General features: G+C 36.2%; 3 protein-coding genes across 3 annotated transcripts; 2 read left to right on the top strand and 1 right to left on the bottom strand.

Annotated features, from left to right (window-relative positions):
- The first annotated feature begins 8 nt into the window (after positions 1-8).
- Positions 9-830, top strand: LOC142169832 (uncharacterized). The gene has a single exon (XM_075231752.1). The coding sequence runs from the start codon at positions 9-11 to the stop codon at positions 828-830; it is 822 nt and encodes a 273-aa protein (XP_075087853.1).
- A 3,157-nt stretch (positions 831-3,987) lies between these two features.
- On the bottom strand, positions 3,988-7,025 carry LOC107765676 (pentatricopeptide repeat-containing protein At1g52640, mitochondrial-like). Its single transcript, XM_016584346.2, has one exon. The coding sequence runs from the start codon at positions 6,804-6,806 to the stop codon at positions 5,133-5,135; it is 1,674 nt and encodes a 557-aa protein (XP_016439832.2). The 5' UTR covers positions 6,807-7,025; the 3' UTR covers positions 3,988-5,132.
- Positions 7,026-13,835: 6,810 nt separating this feature from the next.
- On the top strand, positions 13,836-14,846 carry LOC142169833 (uncharacterized). Its single transcript, XM_075231753.1, has one exon. The coding sequence runs from the start codon at positions 13,836-13,838 to the stop codon at positions 14,844-14,846; it is 1,011 nt and encodes a 336-aa protein (XP_075087854.1).
- The last annotated feature ends 2,628 nt before the right edge of the window (positions 14,847-17,474 follow it).

Raw genomic sequence — 17,474 nt, forward strand, 5'->3', positions numbered from 1 at the left:
TGCACCTAATGAGAGATGTTTTGGGGATCACAAATGAGCTTAATACATCCTTACAAAAAAATAAGCAAGATATTGCAAATGCTATTCTACTTGTTGAAGTGGCAAAGAAACGGTTGCAAAAGCTAAGAGAAGGAGAATGTGATTCACTTATTGATAAGGTGTCTGCATTTTGTGTCAAGTATAATATTTTGATACCAAACTTTGATGACTTCTATGTTAACTCCGGAAGATCTCGACGTAAAGTTGTTGATTATACTATTTTACATCACTATCATGTTGATATATTTTTTAAGATTATTGATTGGCAAGTTCAAGAACTCAATGCTCGTTTTAATGAGGTGACAACGAACTTGCTTGTTGGAGTAGCTTGCTTAAATCCAGTTGATTCATTTTTCAGTTTTGACATAAACAAGATATTGATGATGGCTGAATTGTATCCTGACGATTTTGATGAGAATATAATGGTTACGCTCAAGAATCAACATGAAACTTATATTGTTAATATTCGTGATGTTGATGAAAGGTTCTCAAATCTACAAGGACTTGTTGATCTTTCTGAAACACTAGTTAAGACAAAGAAGCATTTGAATTATCCATTTGTGTTTCGCCTTGTGAAATTTGCTTTTCTTCTACCAATTGCCACTGCTACAGTTGAAAGAACTTTCTCGGCGATGAAGTTGATCAAGAGTGAATTGCGAAATCGAATGAGTGACGAATTCATGAGCGGTTGTTTGGTACCTTATGTAGAAAGAAAAATATTTAACATCATTTCTGATGAGACTATTATGAATACGTTTCAGGAAATGAAAACTCGTAGAGGACAGTTGTAATAATATATTTTATTAATATATAGTTTTTGTTGACCTCTTTGTATATTTGCTTCTTTGCATTTTGAACCCGCTTGATAAAAATCCTGGGTCCGCCACTGCTCAAGCCATATATGGTACACCAGGTAACTTCCCTTTTGCATGTGATTGTGCCCAGGATATCTTTGCCTCCTAGCCCATAGAATCCCTGTCAATGCCTTGCCACACTAGTAGCTTCTTCCAGATTTCGTTTGACAACCCACCGGCAAAGAACAAGTATGCCACACTTTAATCTGCAACCTCACATTGTGAACATACTTTGCTAACATTCATTCTTCACTACACTAGTATGTTCTTTGTATATAACTTACCAAGGATAGCCAATCTGAGAATGAAACTCCTTTGGACATGCCATGGTTATTACATACCAAATTACCAATCTCCTCCATGTAACCTTTGGAAACTAGGGGCGGAGCTAACATAGAGTTTACAGATTTGGCCGAACCCAGTAGCTTTGGACTGAATCCTATTTTACCTTAAGGAAACCATTGTATGTACATGTCAAATAAGTTGCCAAACCTTAAAAAATAGTTTGAACCATGTAAACAATCAAAAGCCTTTTTGTTCATCTTGTAAAGAAAAAATTAACAAAAGTCTCCCACTTAGGATGAGAGAGATGGGTGGGTATGGGTAATATGAAAGGCTGGATACTTAGTAAACTTAAATGACGACATAAATATAAGTAAAAATCACATTACAGGCTACAAAATCATCAGATCCTCCAAAAGATTTGAGTGAATATTTTCATCATCACCGTACCTAGTGACTGGGGAGAACAATACCTTACCCGAAGGAACATGTTTCTAAATTTTTGGAGGATTGTTCTATGAACTGGTAACCACCTTTTGCAATTTCCCTTCCTGGTCAATTCCCAAGCAACCAACATGCCATCACATCTGCAATCATAGACTGATACGACACTTCTGAATCACATTACCAGCAGCTTTGATCTAGTAACTTCACAAACTAGAACTACAATAGATAGCAGAAGCAGCACATTCACTAATTATGCGTCTGCGTCTCCTAAAAAACCCGGATTCAACATTTACTTCTTTAGTTCCAACAAAAACACAGAAGTATAGTGTAATTATGGCCAATATTTTGGCTAATGGAGTCCATCTCACATAAGCATAAGCATCTTTGCAAAATGTAGACTTTGTTGGCAATATTCTTTGGGACCCAAAAATATTGCATTGTGTGGTAGATATCATTTGCACAAGTTGTATCTCTTCTTTTACACCTAAAGGGCCAAGACTTTTTTGCCTATAAAAGGGAAGATCATTAGTTCATTTTATACACACCAACAAGACTTGAGTTTTCATTTCTTGTTTCTTCCTTTCCTCCTTTATTAAGAGTGTTTTGTATGAGAGTTGAGTGTTGGGAAGCACTTGTGTGAACCCTTTCTTTGGAGTGATCTTGTGAGATTATTCTCTTAGGGTATTTGGGATTAATTAGAGTATTTACTCTAATTTTGTACTCTCTTTTGTACTCTTATTGGTATAGTAAAATTGTTCCTCTCCGCTTGTGGACGTAGGTCACTTTGACCGAACTACGTTAAATTGATGTCTTTTTTATATACTTTAATTGTTGTTGTTATCAACTTCAATTGTCTTTGTTATTGTCATTATACCGTTGTTTGGCTAAATTCCGCACTATCCGGGTTCCCGATCCTACCAAAAAAGTATCAGAGCCGGATCTAACCGGGTTAGTTTCAATAGCCAAAATGACTCTAACAAAGACTTATATTGAGAAATTTGACCGAAGTGCAAATTTCGGAATGTGGCAATTAAAGATGGAAGCTATCCTAATTTAGGATGGCTTAGACTTGGCGTTGCAAGGAAATGAGAAGAAGCCGGATAAAATGACGGACGAGGAGTTTGCCATCATAGACAAAAAGGCAAAAGCAGGTATCATTTTAAATCTCTCAAATGAGGTTTTACGTGAAATTTCTGTAGAAACCACAGCTAAAGGCATGTGGAAAAAATTGAAAACCTTATATATGAAGAGGACGGTGGAAAATAGACCTTACCTTAAGTAGAAGCTTTACACAGTTCGTATGGGTGAAGGTACATCTATTCTCTCTCATCTTGACACCTTTGATTCCATTTTTATGGATTTGAGTAATATAGATATTGAAATTAAAGATGAGGAGTTACCGCTTTGTTCTCTACCCCTATCTTTTAAGCATATAAGAGATACTATGCTTTATGCAAAGGATAATATCTCTTATAAGGATATTAAATCTATCTTAAAATCAAAAGAACAAATAGATAGTGATATTACTGGGGAAGCTAGTGGAACTCAAGCGGAAGTTGGCTTGTTTGTTAGGGGCAAATTCCGACTCCATATCCAGATACAATAATTTAGAGTGTCGCTATTGTCATAAGAAAGGTCACAATATCTCTGAATGCTATAAGCTGAAAAATAAAGAAAAGCGTAAGAAAAGGAAAAATGAGTACAAAAATACTGACACTGCCAAAGCAAGTGTAGCTGCTGATGAGACTGAGAGAACTATTTTTTTAGCAACTAATAATAGTTTCAAATCTAACAATGAGTGGATTTTAGATTCAGGTTGTTCTTATCATATGTGTCACAATCGATATTTATTTACCACATATGAATATATTGGAGGTTGAGTTGTCTTGATGGGAAACAATGCTGCCTGCAAAGTTTTTGGAAAAGGCACAGTCCGAATCAAAATGCACGATGGTGTGGTGAGAATTCTCACTGATGTTAGACATGTTTTTGACTTGAAGAAAAATCTCATTTCTTTGGGCATTCTAGAATTTCTTGGGTGCAAGTACACAGGTGAAGGTGGAGTTCTGAAAGTTTCTCATGGTGCTCTTGTGATCATGAAAGCACACAGATCTGGTTCGTTGTATACTTTATTGGGATCCACTGTTATAGGCTTTACTACAGTTTCGGTATCAAACAACTTGTCTGATTTTGATGGCATTAAATTTTGACATATGCCCATTGGGGCTATTGAGGAAAAGGTGGAGCAAATTTACTATATCAGCCAAAATTAGGCCAAGGTGGAGATTTGTAATTATTGTCAATATTTTGGCTAATGGAGTCCATCTCACATAAGCATAAGCATCTTTGCAAAATGTAGACTTTGTTGGCAATATTCTTTGGGACCCAAAAATATTGCATTGTGTGGTGGACATCATTTGCACAAGTTGTATCTCTTCTTTTACACCTAAAGGGCCAAGACTTTTTTGCCTATAAAAGGGAAGGCCATTAGTTCATTTTATACACACCAACAAGACTTGAGTCTTCATTTCTTGTTTCTTCCTTTCCTCCTTTATTAAGAGTATTTTGTATGAGAGTTGAGTGTTGGGAAGCACTTGTGTGAACCCTTTCTTTGGAGTGATCTTGTGAGATTATTCTCTTAGGGTATTTGGGATTAATTAGAGTATTTACTCTAATTTTGTACTCTCTTTTGTACTCTTATTGGTATAGTGAAATTATTCCTCTTCGCTTGTAGACGTAGGTCACTTTGACCGAACCACGTTAAATTGGTGTCTTCTTTATATACTTTAACTGTTGTTGTTATCAATTTCAATTGTCTTTGTTATTGTCATTATACCGTTGTTTGGCTAACTTCCACACTACCCGGGTTCCCGATCCTAACAGATAGCATTTGAGCATTTCAAAGATGCCTTGATTTACAAACAATAAAGGAAACTCTTAAAGGTGTCCTCGAGCAGTGGTTGACAGGCTAATTTAAGTAGCTAACAATCTTGCTGCCCTTGTTTATTCTTGTAAAGTGATCGCTCTTCAGCCAAGTGGCTTAACACAACATTTCATCAGAGCCCAATGTTTACCTGGGATTCCAAGTGATAACTACATGTCCGTCATTCCTTTACTAAGAAAGCCAGTTGTCCAAATCCACATATCCACTCATAGAACCTCAATAAGCTCGTTATGCAACTTGAGGTCAATATTCTTGCAAACCTGGTGCTTTTCTGCTGCACCACATCTAGATCCTTTACAAGCAAATAGAGTCATTTATTTGGGTACGGATCAAGAAACTCATCACAGCACCTTTTTTGCTACAGCTTGCTATAACAAAGATCAGTTAGGAAAGTTTTGCCGCTTAGGCTACAGTTTTCCATCTCTGCGAGAAGTAGCCTCCAAGAACGACCAAGTCAGCATCACTAGCTGCTACCAGTAAAAGCAAACAGAGAAATGTCAAGCATGCAGCGGCAAACAAACAACAGGCATTAAGAATATGTATCACCTTGACCAAAGGAATTGAGGCTATTCTACTTCTCCGGCACATTGAACTCTTTTACTCATCACTATCAGAGTTTCTTCTTCACGTCTCAATCTGGCACGGGCCTTGTTTCCTCTCATTATGTTTGTTAGCTCTTGAATTAAACAAGAAGTACTTCTTTCCATCTTATCCGCAAGAATCTCTTTTTGCTCTGCAAATCCTAAACCTATAAGTCTATTCCGCAATAATTCACAGGTTTCACCATATGGCGGGATCCCTTCATCTATCATCATTTCAAAATATTTACATGCTTCCTCAAGTTTGCCTTTCTTCTGACAGAGACCATGTATCATAACAGCGTATGTTGAGACCGAAGGATAAAATTTCCTGCCTTCCATACTCTCCCATACTTTCTCAACTCTATCAAACCTTCCGACCTTTATGAGCATTTTAAGCACCATGTTATATGTATGCCGATCTGGCAGGCAACCGTTCTTCTCCATTCTTGAGATCAGCCTAAGTGCCAAATTGACTTCGCTATGATCACAATGACAAGCAACGATTGTATTATAACTCCAACAATCAGGTTTTACCCCTCGTTCAATCATCTCATCTATCAGTTGGTAAGCATCCTCAACCTTGTCACTCTTGCAAAGCTTCTTGATGATAACATTGTACGTAAATACATTAGGCACAAGCTTGTACCTTTTCATCCGATCAAGGACCCTAAAAGCTGAATGAATATCATCTTTTACACAATAAGCACGAATAAAAACTGCATATGTAAAAGCATCAGGTTTTAGTCCCATGGACCTCATCTTCACGAACAAGTTATAGGCATCATCCATTTTTTCAGCCTTACACTGAGACTCCAAAATGCTGTTATAAGCTAACAAATCAACTGCAAACCCTCTCTCAAGCATTTCATCAAACAGTTTCTGTGCTTCAACTACTTCTCCCATTTCTCCCCATCCCCTCATCATAATGCTGTAAGATTTCACACTCAGCATGTACTCATCTTTAACTATATCAAAGAACTGTTTCGCTTCTTTCATATGCTTTCTTTTACATAATGCAAGCAAAAGCTGATCAACATCCACTACACTCGGGGTAATCCCAAAATCAATCATTTTATCAAAACTCCTAATTGCATCAACAGGCAAATTAGCTCTACTATAAGACCTAAAGACAATCCAGAAAATATCTTGACCTAATTCACAAGATTTGTTCCTTTTTAACTCAAAAAGAAAGTCCCATAACAAAGAAAACTGTTTGCTATTTCCTAAAATATCAACAAGAATGTGATAGCTTTCTTTACTATGATAAAACCCCGATAATTTATTTGCCCATATGAAGAATCTGTGAGCTGAAAACCCAAGATTTTTGCAGCGTTTAAGGACTTGTTCAACTATATTAGCCGAAATCTTGTCGGAGAAAGGATTGAGAGCTGATTCAATGTCGTTGTGGGGATTTCTGTAATCGCTTAGGATGCGAGAGAGTTCACTTATTAGTAGGTGTGAATTAGAGTGTGGGGCGTCTGAAATGGAAGTGAAATTAGTTTTGTGCAAAAGGGATGTGAAGTGATGAGCAGAGAATAATGGAAGGGGATGATGTGGGAAGATTTTGGATTTCGTGGGTTGTGTGTGATTGTGATGGAGGATTTTGAGGGGGAAATAGTGAGTACAACTTCTGGCGCGAAGAAGAGTTCTTATCGCCATTAGTATGGAACTTGGGCAAGTTTCAAAACTTGGGATGTGTATCTACAGAGTATAGACCCAGTCAGAGCATCCAGTAGGCTTCTCCCTCTGTCTTTTGGCCCTGCAAAAAGATCATTTTTGCATTTCGATGCATAAAAGCATCTTGTATTTATGGTCCGAAAAATAGTCATTATGTAAACATCATACCCTAATACAAATATTAATAGGTGCTTTCACGACTCAAATATGTGACATCAGCTCGTTCGCATAACATATAAGTCAAGACAACTTTACCTTTGATCCAAATTCTTATTTTCTCATAAAACATACAAAAATGCTAGCTAAATAGTAGTAGTGGCTATGGCTGTCCAACGGGACGGGACGGGACAGAATTAACGGGGCGGGACGACATTTAGCCGGGACGGGACAAACGGGACGAAACGATAGGCACATCCCGTCCCGCTAACAAACGGGACGAGACGGGACGGGACGAAACGATAGGCACATCCCGTCCCGCTAACAAACGGGACGAGACGGGACGGGTTCGCGGGCCTTAAGTGTCGTTTTAAAAAAAAATATTAAAGCATTGAGTTTGGAAACCGCTATTCTTTTGACAATGACTAAATTTTTAAAGTTTGCAACAGCTAGTTTTTTGAGTTATTTAATAAACTTAAAAATTAAACGAAAATTAGAAAACTAAGTAAAGAATTATAAAATATTAAAACAAAAGACTTGTAATGAAATATTCTAGTAATTATAAATTTATAATAGAGTTATAATTTATTTAATATAATTTCAAGTCATTAAGTAACTAAGTAAGAGTGTACAATTCATAAAAATAATTCAACGCTTAAAGCCTTTTATTTTATTAATAGAACTTTCAAATCTCACATACAACTATAATTCTTTTGAATAGCACCTAATCTACGCAGTGACCTTCTAGGAAAGGTTATGTTTAAACTAGGCCTCTTAGTAGCCAATTACAAATTATCATACTAATATTTGTAAGCTCCTATATAACTTCATTGTAACTTATCTATAATTTCTCTCGGACATTGTTCTAGAATTGGCAATGTTGATTGATGTTCCATGAATTCCATGCCGTCATAGCTCCCGGTGCTAAGTATCTCATTGTATTCTTCTTCTTCCCTAGTTTCATCACTTGTTGTTTCCATAGATTTATATTTATCAAACATTGATCTAATATAGAATATATATTAGCTTGGCAATCTTCGAGAGATGGTTGTTCATTTTCTTGAATTGCTAAATTCTCATAAATTTTGCGAACAAGTCCATTTGCACCTCTTAATTTTAAAGATGGGTTAAGTATAGTAGAAATTAAATAAACTTGGGGAATAGGGAAAAAATACTTTTTAAATTTTGCAATTATTTCATTAATGGCCGGTGCATAAGTTGGATTAATTTTGCAATCATTTCATTAAGCTAGTTGTTGCAGTTGTGTTAGCACTTAGCAGAAGCATTATCTAAGGTGATAGTTAAAACTTTATCAATGAGTACATAAAAATCAACAATTTGTAGAACAATAGTTGCAATATATGCTCCACTGTGTTTTGAATCAACAAATTTATAACCAATAATACGTTTTTGCATGTTCCAGTGATGATCAACCCAATGACATGTAACAGTTAAATAATCACAACCATTAGGACTACGACCTATATCAGATGTGATAGACACTTCACAATCTAAGTGAAACAATACACAACGAATATACTGAAAATATTCGGTTTGAAATTTAAAAACATCATTTCTAACCGTGGTCTTAAGAAAACCTTGAAAAGCGGGATTACAAGTTTCTTGTATATAATGCACAAAAAAAAAGACGCGGGACAGGCAGGACAGGACGGGACGGGACGAGACAGGATGGGATGGGACGGGACAGGCGGGACGGGACGGGATGAAACGGGACGGGACAAACGGGACGAAATGGTCATCCCGTCCCATCCCGTGTCCCGTTTAACATGGGCCCATCCCGTTTAGAATTAAGTAGGACGGGACGCGGGACGGACGGATCGACCCGTCCCGTTGGACAGCCTTAGTAGTGGCTACTAAACTTTCAATTTCTTAAGAAACAAATGATTTGAGACAAATTTCTGAACAATTCAGTACATACAAGATTTACCAATTTATCAAAGATTTATAAACAATTAAATAAGATAGGTGCAATGAAAATTATATTAAAGTTATGATATGCCGGGATAATTTGTAAATAAGACAAAATTTGAGCAGAACTTGTAAACAATTTAAGAAAATAGGTAGAATGAAGATTATACTAAAGTTATATCCGCCCTGCATCACTTGTAAACAAGGTAAAATTTGTCAATTGATAAGACTTGTTAATGATTTAGCAACATTAGTAGAATTATAAAAATTATTCCAAGACCATGCCCCGATCAGCAAATCTTATGAAAGATTAATTTTTCACTCTTCGGGATGTCTAGTGCCGCCGACATTATTTTGGTATATTCCTTAAACGGGGACAAATTTTAAACAGTCGGACAAAATGATACTATTTTTGCAAATCTTCCGAGCCGAACTACGCAGGAAAAGGTGTATTTATGATTAGTAATAAGATCAATGTTTTAGAGACACGATTGAATTGCTTTCTTTAAAAGTTGTTTTCTTCACGTTCATTTTACTAACGGGTTAATATAAGAACTTCACTCTTTCATGATATAAAAGATCTTTATAAATTATGTTGTTAGTAATACCTAAATTCTCAATGTTTTTCTTGCTTAAGTTTTGACCATTTAACCTTTTTTTTCTAAAGGTTATCGCAATTTCACAACACATGAATATTAGTACTAATTGGTACTGATATTCATATAGACCAACAAAAACGCAGTTTTATGGCAGTGACGTCTTTAATGCACACATCATTTCATAAAATGTCATGCCATTGTAATGACTAATGACATACTTCTATGAAAGGACTTATCCTTTTGTTGTCATCAACAATCTCGATAGTTCTGCATTTGGGACTAATTCGAAGCCTGACGAGGAAATTGGGGCTAACTTGAAGTATGTCTAGGCATCTAGACTGAAGACTAAATACTTGTATATTGGGTCACATGCTAAAGAGACTTTATGTATTGAGCCACAAGGTTTGCTGGTTCAACACAGCCCAACACATAATCAGAAGAAGACAAACTATTTATTTCAAATACAAAATAGTTGTAATACAACTTTAGATTCCTGAATATACCTCTAACGGTATACAAAAAATTGTACATAGTACATTGGTACACTGTATTTTTGTTTATATTAGATAGCCAATACATAGGAGACAAGTGTAGGTTTAATTTTTTGTCCTTATCTATTGAATACTTGTATAAATATCCTTGTACAGATTGAATGGAACACAGAGAAAAATTCTCAAAATTTTTGTCACGATCCGAAATTCCCACCTTCGGACCGTGATAGCGCCTAACATTTCACTTGCTAGGCAAGCCAACGTTAGAATAATATTAACCAATTTTTAAATAATTTTTAAATTTATTAATAACAAAGAACAATTGCGGAAGTAAAGTCTGAAATATAGTGAGTAATCCATAAAAAATAATGGTGTCTAAATACCATCCCAGAATTTGGTGTCACAAGTGCACGAGCTTCTAGAATAATACAAATAAAGGTCTGAAATAAAATAAAGCTGTCTGGAAATAAATACACAGCTAAAGTAAAATAAATGGGAATTTCAGAACTGCGAACGCCGTGTAGTTATACCTCAAGTCTCCTCTGAGTAGCTGAAATTCGAGCAAATTTATGATACGCCGCTGGGACCAACTCCAAAATCTGCACAAGAAGTGCAGAGTGTAGTATCAGTACAACCGACCCCATGTACTGGTAAGTGCTGAGCCTAACCTCGACGAAGTAGTGACGAGGCTAAGGCGGGTCACTTACATTACATGTACGCAATATTAGTAACAATAACAATAATAGAAATAAATCAGGTAATTCATTTATAATAATTGAAACCAACTCATCAGTCATAACCAATTGTCATTTCCATCAATTCTGTTGCAGCGTACAACCCGCTCTCACAATATATTCACATTCAATTCTGTTACAGCGTGCAACCATCTCTCACAAGATATTCACTTTAATTAAGTCTGTTGCGGTGTGCAACCCGATCCCCCAATATATATATGTATATGAATTTATAAATTTTTCGGATAAAAATCCAAAATTCATTAAAATATTCAGCAGTAGGACCCACGTCTCAAATTCCGAAAAAACATACGAAATCCAAACACTCATTCCGAGACGAGTCAAACCATACAAACATTATCCAATTCCGATGTCAAATGGACGTTCAAATCTTAAATTTTTTTATTTTTGGAAGATTTTATAAAAATTTAATTTTTCTTCCAAAATGTCACGGATTAATGATATAAATGAGGATGGAATCATGAAATATAATTAATATAGGATAAGGAACACTTAACCCAATATTTTTCCGTAAGAATCGCCCAAGAAACACCTTACCCGAGCTCAAAAATGAAAAAGGGTTGAAAATGGGATTTTCCAGAACTTAAGTTCTGTTTCTGGGACTTTTACCCTTCGCGAACGCGGTCAGTGCCTCGCGTTCGCGAAGCACAAAATTTGTGCTGCCCAATTTTACTCTTCGCGAACGCGAGGGATACTTCACGAACGCGAAGCTTGCCCGGCTTGGCCTTTGCGAACGCGAGATGCCCTTTGCGAATGCGAGATGCCCTTCGCGAACGCGAAGGCAATTTCCTGGTTAGCCTCTTTTCCTTCGCGAATGTGAGGCTTCGATCGCGAACGCGAAGCTTTGAACCTCAAACCTTCGCGAACGCGGTCACTCTATCGCGAACGTGAAGCACAAAACGTGCCAGCCCAATTTGCTCTTCGCGTTCGCGAGAGTACCTTCGCGAACGCGAAGAAGAACACACCAGAAGCCTCAAGTCTGCAGAAAACCAGATTTTCTAAGTCCGAAATCATCCTGTAGCCCATCCGAAACTCACCCGAGCCCTCGGGGTTCCAAACCAAACTTGCACACAAGTCCTAAAATATCATACGAACTTGCTCACGCGATCAAATCGCCAAACTAACACCTAGAACTACGAATCGGACACCAAATCAAAGGAAATTTTCAAGAAAACTTTAAAACCTTTATTTTTACACCCGGACATCCGAATCACGTCAAATCAGCTCTGATTCTCACCAAATTCGGCAAACAAGTCATAAATATTATAGTGGACCTACACCGGACTCCGGAACCAAAATACGGATCCGAGGTCAATAAATTCAATATCAGTAATTTTTTAAAAATTATTAAGCTTTCAAGCTTTTAATATTTCATCAAAATTTCATATCTCGAGCTAGGGACCTCGGAATTCGATTCCGGGCATACGCCCAAGTCCTAAATCATGATACGGACCTACCGGAATTGTCAAAACACTGATCCGAGTTCATTTTCTCAAAATATTTAAATTCATATGAAATTAATTCCCATGATTCGTTTTGAGTATATCGAATTGTTTGTGAATAGATTTGAAGTTTTTGGAGATAAATTTAAAAGGAAAAACTGTGGTTGAGTAATTGATTGGAATTTGCAAAGCGAGGTAAGTATCCTGGTTAACTTCGACTTGAGGGAACAGAACCCTTAAACTATTTACTATGTGAAATTGCATGTAAACGACGTACAGGTGAGGTGACGAGTGTCTATACGTCGTCAAATTAATTATTTGCCTGCTTACTTGAAAAATCATAAATTATTTTTAATTATAAATTAATTATTATAATAATTATTTCTCTCTTATTCTTTGTCAAATATTAATTCTTGAATTCCTGCATTAATTGTTACATGCTATTTGAATTATGTGTCTTAATTGTTATTTGACATTTAGCATATTAAATATTAAACTGCCTATTTTCTCTATGATTTTTATAATAATTTGCTATTTGTCTTTGTTTGTTTCATAATTAAATCATAATTATTGTATGCTTGTTGTCTTATAATTTTATATTAATTGTTGCATTTATTGTGAAAATTTCTTCTATAAGAATTGGTAAAATGAATATATTGGAGGATCAGATTGCACGCCGCAACAGACTTATTAAAAGTCTATATTGAAGGATCGGGTTGCACGCCGCAACAGACTTATTTAAAAATCGACATACATATATATATTGGGGGATCGGGTTGCATGCCGCAACAGACTTGATTAAAGTGAATATATTGTGAGAGATGGTTTCATGCTACAACAGAATTGAATGTAAATATATTGTGAGAGCGGGTTGCACGCTGCAACCGAATTGATTGAAATGACAATTGGTTATGATTGCTGAGTTGGCTTCAATTATTATAAATGAATTACCTGATTTATTTCTATTATTGTTGTTGTTACTAATATTGCGTACATGTAATGTAAGTGACCCGCCTTAGCCTCATCACTACTTCATCGAGGTTAGGCTCAGCACTTACTAGTACATGGGGTCGGTTGTACTGACTCTGCACTTCTTGTGCAGATTTTGGAGTTGGTCTCAGCGGCGTACCATAGACTTGCTCGGATTTCAGCTACTTAGAGGAGACTTGAGGTATGACTGCACGGCGTTCGCAGTTCTGAAGTCCTTGTCTATTTTACTTTAGCTGTGTGTTTATTTCCAGACAGCTTAATTTTATTTCAGACCTTTATTTATATTATTCTAGAAGCTCGTACACTTGTGACACCAAATTTTGGGATGGTATTTAGACACCGTTATTTTTTTATGGATTACTCACTATATCTCAGACTTTACTTCCGCAATCGTTCTTTCTTATTAATAAATTTAAAAATTATTTAAAAATTGGTTAATATTATTCTAACGTTGGCTTGCCTAGAAAGTGTAATGTTAGGCGTCATCACGGTCTGAAGGTGGGAATTTCGGGTCGTGATAATTTTGTAGCTCACTATTTCTACATGATATCATAGCACTAGCTCTAAGATCGATCCTATTGTGTTTCTCTTCATCAGTTTCTCTTTTTTCCTTCATTTTCATTCTTCAATCTTCAATATTCAATCTTCAATGGGTTCTACACCTGAATCTACTGAGGCCACTTCAGCAAACATCACCACTTCTGGGAATAATGGAGGTGGAATAAAGGACTCAAGTCATCCCTACTTTCTTTACCCCTCTGATTCACTAGGAATGAACTTGGTAAACACAAGCTTTGATGGTCGAAGCTTTGGAGGGTGGCGCAGATCCATCCTTATAGATCTTTCTGCCAAAAATAAGGTAGGCTTCATTGATGGAACATTCCTTGAACCTAGCTCAGAAACACCTGACTTTAGGCTATGGAGTAGGTGTAATGACATGGCGATATCTTGGCTATTGAACTCTCTTTCAAGAGAAATAGCTGATAGTGTCATATGCTCTCAAACAACCAAAGATCTGTGGGATAATTTGGAAGACAGATTTGGTCAGCCAAATAGTGCAAAGATGTATCATTTACAGAAGGAATTGAGTGATTTAATTCAGGGGTCAAGTGACGTAGCATGCTATTTCACTAAGATAAAGAGATTGTGGGATGAACTGGATACCTTGAACACTCATGTCAAGTGCTCATGTGACTGCAATTGTGGAGGAAAAGTCAAAATGGCCAAGTCACTTCAGGATGAGAAGTTGATTAAGTTTCTCATGGGATTGAATGACACCTATGCTTCTGTGAAGAGCAGTATCTTAATGTTGTCACCCCTTCCAACTGTGGGCCATGCTTATTCCCTCTTGATGCAAGATGAAAAGCAGAGGGAAGTCTATGTGAACTCTCAGTTTCCTAGAGACTCTTCATCCTTTATGGCTGCAAATCAGAATCACACAGGTCAAAAATTTGAAAATTTTGTCTTCAAAGGAAAGAAAAACAACCTGGTTTGTTCCTACTACAAAAAACCTAGGCATTCAGTGGATAAGTGCTACATGATCATTGGTTTTCCAGCAGATTTCAAATTCACCAAGCCGAGGAAGTTTCATGGATCTGTTAAGAGCAATGCAGCATACTCAGTAAGTGGAACAGAGGAACAAAATGCTATTGAAGAGTAAATGTTAGCAAACATCTCACACAGGAACAGGTTTCTCAATTTATTCAATTGCTTTAGCAGGTGAAAGGTGCACAACCAGAGTGTTCAAATTCAGATGTCAGTTTTAATGTTGCCAATTGTGCTGGTATAGCTCCAAAAACCTTTTCTAAAGACTCTCATTTTAAACTAACTTCCTGGATCTTGAATTCAGGAGCCTCTGAGCATACGTCTTCAGATCCTTCAATTTTCTCAACTATTAGACCTCTTCCTAGACCTTTAATAGTAAATCTACCTAACTCCTATAGAATCAAAGTCACACATATTGGAGATGTATTTATAGCTCACAATCTGACTCTTCAAAATATTCTTTATGTGCCTGCATTCAAATACAATTTGATGTAAGTTCATAAGATTTGCAAACATTACAATTGTCTTCTAATTTTTTTCTGCCTATGGATGTATGATACAAGGCCCTTCTGTGAGGATCCCTCAGGGTCTTGGTGATGCTAAAGGGGGAATTTACTTGCTAGGATCTTCAAGCCATAGGTCTAGAAAATCATCATAATGGAGTGGATTTTCATTTCCTAAAGCAAGATTGTCTAATCATGCTTGTTCTTTTTCAGTTTCTTTTCTTGTAAAAGTTAATTCCAATGTAACGTTGTGGTATCTTAGGCTAGGTCACATGCCATTTTCTGCAATGAAAAATATTAGTGTTCAATATATTTCATCTTCTGTATCTAATATCAATTATCCATGCAGTATTTTTCCTTTAGCTAGGCAAACAATTCTAGCAGAATTTCCACTAAAAATATCTTTGAATTAATTCACATTGACACCTGGAGACCCTATAAAACAATTACCTATAATGGATATAGGTATTTCCTCACCATAGTGGATGACTATAGAAGAGGAACTTGGACTTTCCTTCTAAGCACTAAAAGCAATGCATTTTCTGTATTAAAGAACTTCTTAGTTATGGTAGAAAGGCAATTCAACACAAAAGTCAAAGTCATCAGATCAGATAATGCATTAAAATTAGGAACTTCCTCTACTGCTTGTGATTTCTTTCTTTCTCAAGACATCATTCACCAAACTTCATGTGTTGCTACCCCCCAACAAAATAGAATTGTAGAGAGGAAGCATAAGCACATGTTAGAAACATCCAGAGCTTTGCTGCGATAATCCAATCTTCCCATCTCCTACTAGGGAGAATGTTTGCTCACTGCCATATTTTTAATCAATAGATTTCCATCTAAAATTATTCAAAACAAGACACCCTCTGAAATTTTGTCTGGAAAAGTACCAAATTATGATTTTTTAGGTCTTTTGGTTGTTTGTGTTATACTTCTACCCTTTCACATAACAGAGATAAGTAAGGACCTAGGGTCATTGCTTGTGTGTTTGTAGGTTATCCTTGAGGGAATAAAGGATACAAACTCTTAAATATCAATTCAAGAAAAGTTTTTATTTCTAGGGATGTACAATTTCATGAATCTGTCTATCCCTTTTCTTCTCAATCAAACTCTCTTCCTTTATTTCCTAGTTCTATTTCCATCACTGACATGCCTGATCACACTTCTGATGCTATTGATTGTACACCTAGTGATGTGATTCCGAGTTTACCATCTATTTCAAGTTCTGATCCCAATATTGAATCTCCCATTTTTTTTACACAAGTGTGTCACGACCCAAAATTCAACTAGTCGTGATGGCACCTAACCCAACCCGCTAGGTAAGCCAATTAACAACTATCCAATTCTAATAAAATTTAATAAGACAATTAAGTGAAAGAAAATATCTTAATCTTATACATCCCCCAAGGACTAGAAGTACAAATCATGAGTTTCTAAGATTAGAATTTACTAAGGCTGGCAAGTGGGCCGGCCCAGGACCGGACCGGCCCGGGACTGCAACCCATGTGGGTAGTGGGCCTAAACGGGCTGAGCCGTTTAAGACCGGGACCGGGGGATGTGGGCCTGGCAAGTGGGCTGGTCCTTAGCATGAGGCCCGCGAGACCGGACCGTTTGGGACCGGGACCAAACCGGTCCTAGCGGGACTAAACGGCCCCAACTGCCAAATTTTTTTTAAAAAAAAATTTGTCCGTTTGGGCATTTAAAATCTAGCCGTTTCCTCTGCCAAAATAGTCGTTGACTATTTACAAAATAGCCGTTTAACCTCCCAACTTTATTTTAACTCCAAACTTTTTATAATTACACTTTTTCCCTATTTTCAACTATAAATACCCCCTCATTCTTTTATTTTTCTCACAAAATCATCAATCTCTCTTATATTATGATCCAAAAAAAAAATTGGAAAGAATTGGCAAAAATGGTTACTGTTATGTGCTTACCCTATAATTGATTTAACATCCTAAATTTTAATATTCAATATTTAATATCGAATATATGAATATAGCTTATATATCTTAAGATGTATATATAGTATAGTATAGTATATATATATATATAAGCTTATATATATATGTATATATAGTATAGTATAAGCTATATATATAATATATAAGCTATAGTATAGAATATATATATATATATATATATATATTAAAATTTAGGATGTTAAATCAATTATAGGGTAAGCACATAACAGTAACCATTTTTGCCAATTCTTTCCAATTTTTTTTTTGGATCAT

This window comes from Nicotiana tabacum, chromosome 15, assembly GCF_000715075.1.
Source record: "Nicotiana tabacum cultivar K326 chromosome 15, ASM71507v2, whole genome shotgun sequence".
Taxonomy (NCBI): Eukaryota; Viridiplantae; Streptophyta; class Magnoliopsida; order Solanales; family Solanaceae; genus Nicotiana; species Nicotiana tabacum.